The 10,621-nt window shown below is 47.3% G+C and overlaps 1 protein-coding gene across 1 annotated transcript in view; it reads right to left on the bottom strand.

Moving 5' to 3' along the window:
• The window catches only part of SCRIB (scribble planar cell polarity protein), a 107,892-nt gene that overhangs the window by 13,105 nt on the left and 84,166 nt on the right, over positions 1 to 10,621 (bottom strand). Inside the window, 6 exon segments of the mRNA XM_080610144.1 lie at positions 4,431 to 4,619; positions 4,926 to 5,015; positions 6,548 to 6,716; positions 8,222 to 8,387; positions 8,617 to 8,664; positions 10,391 to 10,498. Of these exon segments, the coding sequence (XP_080466270.1) occupies positions 4,431 to 4,619; positions 4,926 to 5,015; positions 6,548 to 6,716; positions 8,222 to 8,387; positions 8,617 to 8,664; positions 10,391 to 10,498 (770 nt within the window).

The following is a 10,621-nucleotide window of genomic DNA, read 5'->3' as shown; positions in this document are numbered from 1 at the left end:
GCCTTGATTAAAACAGGACCCTGTCCAACACCAACTGCTGCAGAAGAAGCAGGAAACTCCAAAGGGCAATCTGGGATGATGTGCCTTGAGAGCCTCAGCATCTAGAGACTGCCCTCCTCATGGCTAGCAGGAGAGGACTGGAAACCCCCAGCAGACCAATGGAAATGGCCCAGGAGGTAGTTACGAAGGTGTGTACATGTGAAGCAGACTGAAGGGGTACATGGCACAGGTGAGTGTGCATGCACACAGCTGATGACAGTCTCTTAATGTACATCTGCATACATACATTTGACCACATGTTAGTGTGCACCTTTGAGCATGAGAAAAGGGGAAGCAAAACATTACAAAAGCACATTACAAAAGGTCTTTCTGCCACAGGCCCTGGAACACAGGCAAGAGGTGAGTGTGTCTGTAACACTGTGTGTGTATGGTGGGAGAACTGCCAAGATGCAGACAGCCTTTGTTGGACACCTGCCCTCCTCATTATCACAGAATCAGACTCACAGACAGTTTGGGCTGGAAGGGACCTTACAGCTCATCCAGTTCCAACCCCCTGCCACAGGCAGGGACACCTTCCACTACAGCAGGTTGCTCCAAGCCACTGTGTCCAACCTGGCCTTGAACACTGCCAGGGGATGGGGCAGCCACAGCTTCTCTGGGCACCCTGTGCCAGCGCCTCAGCACCCTCACAGGGAAGAACTTCTAAGAGCTCATCTCAATCTCCCCTCTGGCAGGTTAAAGCCATTCCCCTTGTCCTGTCCCTACAGGCCCTTGTCCAAAGCCCCTCTCCAGCTCTCCTGTAGCACCTTTAGGCACTGGAGCTGCTCTAAGGTCTCCCCTTCACGCAGCTGGGTGGGGAGAATCCCCTCCCTGACCTGCTGCTCACGCCGTGGTGATGCAGCCCAGCACATGGGTGGTTTCTGTATATGTGCCTGTACCTTCTCAATCACACTCTTCCTATGGCACGAATGTCAGCAGCTGTGTGTGCCCAGAACACTCATATAGGTGGGGTCCCAGTGTGTTTGTCCCAGCAGAGCACAGGGGGATGTGCTGGGGTGGGGGAACACATGTCCTGGCAGAGCACTGATGACACAGGGAGAAAAAGGAAAGCCCAAGAAGGTGCAAACTGATGGGGTCACGAGTGACAGCACACAGACCAGAGAACTGGAAAGAAGCAGAAGATAGAAGATTAGAAAGAAAGTAATAAGATCAGTGGCATGCACTTAAAGAACATTCAGGTTAGTGAGGCTGCAGCATCATGTGCAGGGCAGTATAGTCCTCCCTCCCACAGCACACGTGGTGCTGCTTGGGGGCCTCTGGAAATAAGACCTGAGCCCTGGCTGCCATCACATCACTGTGTTACAGTTACAGAAGACGTATCCTAAGACTACCAGATCACCCTGGGAGATGTGTGGTAGCAGGGGACAGTCCATCGTTGTCTTACAAAAAGAAGCACATTATGGTGACTGACTTATTCCTGCCAATGCCAAAGTAAGCCAAGCCTTATCCCTACCCAAGGAATCAGCCAGGCTCCAACAACTGAATCACAGAATCATAGAATGGTTTGGGTTGGAAGGGACCTTAATCATTTAGTTCCAACCCCTAAATAATAATAAATAAATAAGAATAAAGAATAAAAAGCTACAACTTGGTATCAGAAGCAAAGTGCAGCTGAGGACCTGGTCTGCAGAACTTAAAACCAGTAACACAGGATCTGGTAACTGACAAGCAAGATGGCTGCAAGTAGCTTCCCCTTGTCATGTTCTCTTACCTCTAAAAGACTCTTCCTTCACCAGTTCATTTGCCATGAATAAAACATGCTTAGAAGAGAAGAGACTGAAGGTTTGGAATGCAGGGATCTCTCTCCTGCTCACAACAGACAAACCCACTATGCTCAACATTTACTAACCCTTCTACAATGTAATGCAGAATGCTTACTGTGCCCTAAGCAATGTCAGCAAGACCCCAGCCAATCCAGACTCAGATGTTCAGTAACGCTCCAGGATCACCTAAAAATCCTGCTCCCTCCCCAGCATTTGTCAGATTTATCTGCTGGCAACAGCAACAAGTTCATGGAAGAACACAGAGCCCTGAGGCAAGTAGTGCACGTCCTGTGACATGAGTTACGTCCTCGGCATGGCTTTGCTTTCAAGGTTTGAGCAAGCAATGTCATGTTTCTCCTTTCTACACCCATCTGAAACAAAAAAATGTGCCTTGGATATGTTAATCCTTAGGCAGGAGGAATCAGAGCTGACACTACCTCATAAAGCCTGCCCCATCATATAAGGAAATACACATGAAAAGTGGAGGCATGAGGGAGAGAAACCCCCGTGTGTCTAATTGGGCAGGGGTGACAGATCAGTCTGTACCACCTCTCCCAGCAGTAGTGCTGGTTTTCAGGAGGAAGAGCCCAACAGACAGCTTCTGCTTTGTTGGATCAAATACAACAGTGGAGCTTTTTCTTTCTTAGGTGAAAGACTGAGCAGCAACTGCAAGATGTCTACTCCTGACAGCACTGTGGTGCTCACGCAGCATCATACTGACAGTCAGTTTTTGATGTATGCAGTGCTTACAGCCTTCCTGTGAGGCAGAGAAGTGCCAGTACACTCCTCTCTGTGCACCTGCATTGTGTTAGGATGTAGGGATACAGAAGGACAGTTAAGCAAGAATTTGGGTCATCTCGGTCCCATCCAGTCTCTTCTGGGCTATGGTTTCTTAGCACACTTCGGCTCTACGGCCCCTGTGCAGCTTCTAGCCCTGTAACACAAGGGCATTGGGTCTGTCTTGGAAGGCATTGTTTGCAAATTCTCTTCCACTTGTATTTTTGTAAATGGCTTCCTGGCTTAATATGACAATAGAGAGCTTCCATTTGCAAATGATGCTGCCTGAGAAGTTGTGACACGGAAACCACAGAAACAGCATCAACCACAACAGGTGTGAGATGCCAACTACAGCAGAACACTGAGTGAATCGGAGCAGCAGACAGAGTCCCACAGTTTGGAGCATGAAACAATAGCACAGGGTGGAAACAACCCTGGCACAGCACACTCTGCTGGCATCCTGACTCATCTGCAGGCATCCCCGTCAGTGGGGAGCAGGGAAGGAGAGATTACTAACTATAGACTCACACAGTAAATCAGGTTGGAAGGGACCTCTGGAGGTCATCTGAACCAGAAGCTGCTCAAAGCAGGGCCAGCTTCAAAGGTCTAACAAACATGCTACAAGATGACAGAAACCAGTCTCTTCCAAAACAAAGTTCCATAGAACAAAAACGCTTTCCAGCGACCTGTTCAGCTCTCTGGTATTACAGGGCAGTGCAATGAAACTAAGGCCGTGTTTCAGAAACAAACTTCCAGCTGAGACAGACTCATCCAAGGCAAAAAGCTGGACATACCAAGGAAGTTTTGCTTAAAGGCAAAAGCCCTGGTACAAGGGACATTAGTCCAACTCTAAATAAACCGTAAGCAGATCTGTTACATGATAAAGTAACAAGGGGAAGCTCTGTACCCTGAAAGCCTAGATAATCAGCAAGCTCTCATTGAGGACTCCACTAGGTATTTCTACATCCTCAGAGCTTTCCCAGAAGTTGACAACACCATTATCATCCATGTCTAAGCACAAACACTGGAATTGCCAAGTGGTATCACAACTCACTGTAATCCCTCCCGTGCCTTATCTATGAGGCTGGCACGGATGAGCCACTAACAGCCCTGTTCATCTAAAAGCTCACATTCAAACCCTAAAAGGCTGCTTCAGATTGTCTCTGGAATGTCTCCTACAGGAACATTATGGGAAGAAAACTGTAATTAGTTATAGGAGCAGCTTGACTAATTTTTGAGCGGAATTACATGACATAGTAAGTGCCTGGACTAGCTTCAAGTCTTAAGTTCTTAGCTAGGAAGTTCTCTTTCTTCCAAAACAACTTTTAATCACTCTTTCACAGCTGATGAAACAGTTTGTGTGGATAAGAATGCCCTCACTTGCTAATTTCTTGGCTTCAGCAAGTCTTCCAGTCTAGCAGCACTGGATATGTGAAATGCTCTTTTCATTTCCCATTTTGAGTATGTCACCTTGCAGCTTCAATAAATACCACCTTTTACATGTTACAAAGGAAATGGGAAGTTGTGTGCTGAGAGGGAAGGAACACAGCCACCATCACATGAAGGTGTTTATGTTTTTTGTAACGCTCCACTGTCTTCATGATTGTGCAGGCTCTAAGAGGCATCTCACCCATGTAGCTGTCAGAAGCAGCTCAGTCAAGCAGCGAATGCTTTGCACTGTTTGACCAGATCCTGTATAACCTCCCCTAACACTTGCCTTAGGAAAGCTTGCTTAGTCCCTGGTTTAATATAATGTCATCCAAAAGACATGCAGCAGGTCCCCTTTCCCTGACGTAGTGTGGTGAAGAGAACAGTGAAGTTCTGTCTCACCGTGCTGCTCTCCACATGGCTCGTTTCTCTGCCTCCAGAGCACGACGTTCTGCTGGAGAAAGCTCCTTCTCTTGACCACTCAGAAGCTCAGGACTCTGCATTCGCAACCGTTCCTGGTGCCGCCGCTCGGCTTTGGCTGTCCTCACTGGTGCCACTGGATCCCCTGCTCCAAGGTATAACGGACTCAGCCTAGGCAGAGAGAGAAACAGTGAGAGGTAGGCTGGCCTGGGCCACCACAGCTCTCATCTGCCTGTTTTCAAGATAAGAGGTGATGACTGACACTCCCAAGTAACTGTTTAGTACCACATCCTAGGACATCACCGTGGGAGATGGAAGTACATATAGCAGAGTTGAGTCTCTTGTAACAAGCTGGTTCTGATCACAGTTTCCCTTTCTCCACAAAATCCTTCCTTTTACACCCTGGGTCTGCTAAAAGAAGCCATCTGGTCCATTATTTGGCAGCTCCTTGGCAAAGGATGTTGATGATCCACTTACCCAGACATAGAGTTGGTTCTCTGTTCAGGCTTAATTCCCTCTTCCAGCAAACTCCTCTGTGAACTGTTGTTCTCATTGACCTCAGAGGGCCTAGAGCAAAACAAGCACGTCAACTCACAGTACCACAGGCTAAGATCCAAGAAAGGTTTGGAATAGATCCAAGCCCCAGAAAGCTGGTTCATTTTGAAGATGTAACCCTTAATAATTTTGTTCAACAGCTCCTGCCCCATTGCTGCAAGCATTTCCTTGTGGATTTCATCAATGCTGACACTCTAACTCATCATGAGAATTCCTTTTCTTCATCTGGACGCCAACCATCCACTAACACACACACACTCTTCAAATGTAATGCATCAATAGTGTTTGCTGGCAAGCTCTTGTACAGCTCTAGCCTGGCTCTAGGTGCCATTTGTGATGGGCAGTCTGGCTGCTTCCAGCTCTTTGCTGGTGTCAGGATGCCTGAATGCTAACAAAGGACATCCCTCCTGGGCTGTAAGTGAATGTACATCTGGGCTAGGGATGAATACTGAGTCATCTCAGAACAGGGATTCTCGGTGTAGCCACTCTATACAACTGCTTCACACACTGAGGCTTTGTGCTCATAAGCAAATTCCTGCAAGCTTTGGACCAGCTGAGCTGGAGCTACCATCTACATTCTTAGGCTGTGCACATGCAGACACTCCTCAGTCTGGTCTGTAATGAAAGAGGTTACCCAAGCCTGTTTTCCACAGGTTAGGAACATGCCTACAGTTACTGTGGCTCACTTGGCAATGAGAAAGTTCACCATGACTCTGAGCCCTTAATTTTACTGCTCGAGTTCATTTTAGTTAAATTTCAGTTTTTGCTCTGGCATGATAAAAAAAAAAAGATTTCAAGAAATTCAGTCAATTCACTGCCGGCCCTTTGCTCAAGCACAGATAAGAAACAATGGGAAGTCATTTAGTGGATCTGGCCTTACTGTCTTCTAACTTCCCACACTTCACTGTGAAAACAGTAGGGGTAAGTAGGCCTTCACATCAAATCAAGAAGCTGGTTTGCATTTGGCTGCTGTCCTTCCCTGTCAGCACAGGATGTGGAAGGTCTCAGAGCACTCCTCATGTGAGAAGTTCCTCAACACAGACTGTACAGAAACAATGGAAAGAAATAAGATTGAAAATGCCAGCCGCTGTAAGACTGGCAGTAGAAGTGTTAGTGAAGAGAAGAATGTCTGTAGCAAAGAGTCAGAAGGGAGTGTCAGAAAAAGATAGCTTCAGCTTTACCCTAGTGCATCCTTATTTCTGTCTGCAGTCTCACGAGAAGCCTTTTCTCATTCCCCAATTCTATGCCCAAGAATTAGAAAAACACATCAAGGCAACCTGGAGGACAAGTCCAGGAGAACTGGGAAACAAAAGCCTAAAACCTCCCAAACCCAGGTTCAGAATCAGGGCTTATCTTAAATGACCTACCTCTGAAAATCCATGTCTCTACATACTCCAGTGCACAGCTGAAGAAGCTGTTCTGCTGAAAATCACGAGCTAGAAAAGCCTGCCTGTTTCTGTGCCCAGCCCTCTTCCCTGAATATCACTGCTACTGGGACACCCCTGACACATGAGGGTGGCTCTGAGCTACCAGTTGTGTCTTACCGAGCTGCTGGAGCCTGGATGTTCCTTCCATTTAGTTTCTCAATCTTGTACTCAACTCCTTCAATGATGACACTGGACTGCATGCTCATCTTAGGCACCTGTTTCACCACCTCGTTCTCTTCTGCTTCTTCCTCCAACAGAAGGGTACGTTTCTGCTGCAGTTTTCGAGCTGCCAAAATAAGACAGACTCATCTTACACCACAAAACACTCCCTGAGCCCCCACGCAAGGATGCAACCTTTTGGGCAGGTCCTTAAGCTCATCATCCATCCAAGTCTGTGATGTTTTAAGTCCATACGCTCTCCTTGGATGCCTTTGTTTCTCCTGCACTCCACTAATGCTTCAGATGCAAAAAACTCTACACCATTCCCTCTCAGTCCCTCCTTCCTTATTCACTAAACTTCCATTCCTGGATGCTCTACAGAACAGACTTCAGCAGTTCATCATGCTGACTGCATGCATCCTCAAACTGGAAGTTGTGTGCTCTCTGCAGCAGGTATTCTGCCCGTAACCATTCCCCAATGGTGTTCCTCAGGGTTCAATTCTGGAGTCAGATCTGTTCAGTATTTTTATCAAAGATCTGGATGCAGGAGTTGAATGCTCCATTAGCAAGTTTGCTGATGATATTAAACTGGGAGGTGCTGCTGACTCTTTCAAGGGACATGAGGCCTTGTGGATTGATCCAGATAGACTGGAACATTGGGCCATCATCAACAGTACGAAATTTAACAAGCACAAGTGCTGGGTTCCACACCTGGGATGGAGTAATGCCAGGCTCAAGTCTAAACAGGGCTGGAGTGCAGCTCTGCAGGAAGGGACTTGGGGTGCTGGCTGGCAGCAGGGTCAGCAGAGCCAGCAGTGTGCCCTGGCACCAACAGGGCAAAACACATCCTGGGGTGCATCCACCACAGCAGAGATACATAGTCAAAACAGGGGCTTGTCCTGCTGTATTCAGTGTTGGTGCAGCCTCACCTGGAACACTGGGTGCAATTCTGGACCCCACCATTTACAAAGGATGTGAAGGTTCTTGGATGTGTCCAGAGGACGACAACAGAGAACCCAACAATTTACGAAAGAAATTCTACAATAACCTTTACAAGCAACAGTCAGAAGTCTCAAACCCAGGAGTTCAATTCCACCTGCATTTTCCTATTGAACATACCAGGATTTCAGCAAAAGCCTTTTTTTCCACTTAATGTTCCTCATTACCTTTTAAAACAACTCTCAAGCGGATGAAAGTACATCAAAAACTATAGCAGTAATTTTCCCTCCTGTTGCAAGCCCTATGCAAAATCAGAGCAGCACACTCAGCAATAAAAGCTCTGCTGTCAGATACTATGGAAGGGTGCCATGGACAGCCCCTGTTGCTGCACATCAGCCCCAGCAGCTTACAAAGAAACATCATCATTTGTAGCAGCTTTTAAAAATGTTATTGAGGTTTTTACTACGGAGAGGAAGCTCCGATACCACAGCATTTGCAGTTCTCACAGCAACAGTGCAGCATCCAAAAACTCCTTCACATCCACTTACTTCAAGCTAGTACCAGGCCTTATGAATAACAGGTTTATATCCAGCTTTTGGAAGTGCTGGATTCCTGGTGTGGGTGCCCTCTCATGTCTTCCACGGAGAAAGGATTCACTGAACAGGCCAAATGTCCTTGCACATTCCAACGTACCTTCCTCTTCTTTCATTTTCTTCAGGTCATCCTCTCCCACCAAGGAGACACGCTTGGGAGGTTTGTCCATCTGCTGCTGCTTCACCTCAATTTCAAAGTACTTCTGCCTCTCGCGGAAGGACCTCTGCTCAGGGCTGGGCAGGCCGCTGGGGCTCTGCGTGGTCACCTACGAGAGCCACACCAGCACTGCCACAGTGACTGAGCCAAACCACCCCCATCACCCCTAGCATGTGTCTGGCCCCTGCCATGTCCTCCACAGCCTCCTCTGCCTCCTCCCTAGCCTTCCCCGACAGCATGTACACATGCTGTCATCCTGTCCCTGCAGCCACTGTCCCAAAAGCCTGAATCCTTTGCAAGTCTTCATCCTACCACCAGCTCCAGCCACCAGAACTCACCTCCAGGGCAACTTTGGGATTCTCTGAGCTGGTCTGACCAGGCAGTTCCTAAGGACACAGAGAAAAGGGCATGTTCTAAACAGAAAGTTTCCTACCACCACTCCTGCCCTCCAGCCAAGTGTCGCCAATGCCACAGGAACAGGAGCAGTCCAGATATGATGGACTGCTTCACAAAACAGCCCCAGAATTAGCACAAGACATGGCCAATTTTGAGTTATAAGGATTTACATTAAATAAACGGCTAAACAGAGTGGTTTTAAATGGGTTTAAACAGAATAGCTTTAAACTGATGGAGGAAAGATAGAGATGAGCTCTTAGGCAGAAGTATTCCCCTGTGAGGGGGCTGAGGCGCTGGCACAGGGTGCCCAGAGAAGCTGTGGCTGCCCCATCCCTGGCACTGTTCAAAGCCAGGTTGGATGGGGCTTGGAGCAGCCTGCTCTAGTGGAAGGTGTCCCTGCCTGTGGCAGGGGTTGAAACTGGATGACTTTAAGGTCCCTCCAACACGAACCAGTCTGGGATTCTGTGAAACAAGCGACAACAACTTTTAAAAGAGCAGAAAATGAAAAACGTGGAGGAACAGGAGAAGAACGGGAGCAGAGAGCTCAGCTTGAGATGGAGGAGGCTTAGACTTTAAATCAAAGATGCAACTATCAAAAATTTACTTCTAAGAAGTGAAAACATCTTCAGGTGAGAAAAAAATGTGTATTGACCAGAAGAAATGGTACCTCCCACTCCACTGAATGGTTCCATGATTCAAATACATGAAGGGAAGAAGGAACAGTTCCAATTAAGTTAAAATCTAAGGGAAAATTCCTCAGAATAGGTTTAGCCTGGCCCTGGACTCTGGAAGTTCAGAGAGTTTCTTTTTCTCACAACAGCACAGTTACTCTACAGCATCCCAGTGTCCAGGGAAAATAACAGCAATGCACAGGTCAGTGAGCCTTCAGGACTTGATATGTTTATGGACAGGACTCTACAGGGTGATCATCCACAAGAGGAACAGACTCCAACTCCCAAGGGGACCTCCACATGTCCATCCTTCACGAGAGGAACCAGATCATTACCTCCTTCCCGTTCTCACACCTCCCTTGCTTACCTGCAGTACTCATGCACATTTTTGTACCACTGCTGGTGTACAAACATTGTACAAACAGTTTGTACCACTGCTGGTGTACAAACACCATACAAACAGTTTGTACCGCTGCTGGTGTACAAACACTGTACAAACAGTTTGTACCGCTGCTGGTGTACAAACACCATACAAAAAGTTTGTACCGCTGCTGGTGTACAAACAGTTTGCACTGCTGCTGGTGTACAAACACTGTACAAATCATTTGTACCACTGCTGGTGTACAAACAGTGTCCAAACAGTTCGTACCGCTGCTGGTGTACAAACAATGTACAAACCGTTTTGTACCGCTGCTGGTGTACAAACACCGTACAAACAGTTCGTACTGCTGCTGGTGTACAAATACTGTACAAACCATTTGTACCGCTGCTGGTGTACAAACACCGTACAAACAGTTCGTACTGCTGCTGGTGTACAAACACTTTGTACTGCTGCTGGTGTACAAACACGGTACAAACAGTTTGTACCGCTGTTGGTGTACAAACACTTTGTACTGCTGCTGGTGTACAAACACCGTACAAACAGTTTGCACCGCTGCTGGTGTACAAACACTGTACAAATAGTTCATACTGCTGCTAGTGTACAAACATGGTACAAACAGTTTGTACCACTGCTGGTTTAACAGCCCCAGCCAGCACTAGTTACCTGTGTCTCAAGCAGAGGGTGTGACAAGGGCACTGCTGCAAACGTCTTGTATGCTTGCTTGACATTGAAGGGGATCTCATCTGGAGAGGGTGGTGAAGGTGGCTTCTGCTACAAGGACAAAGACAGAAGGTAAGGATAACCACAGGTATTATAAAAAAACAATCAGGGGAAACACAGCACAACCCTCAGCCTTCAAAGCCTGAAGAGTGGAGTATGTAAGAGACAGCTCCT

The sequence above is a fragment of the Psittacula echo genome (assembly GCF_963264785.1).
Source record: "Psittacula echo genome assembly, chromosome: 2".
Taxonomy (NCBI): Eukaryota; Metazoa; Chordata; class Aves; order Psittaciformes; family Psittacidae; genus Psittacula; species Psittacula echo.
This window is presented reverse-complemented; position numbering and strand designations above follow the sequence as displayed.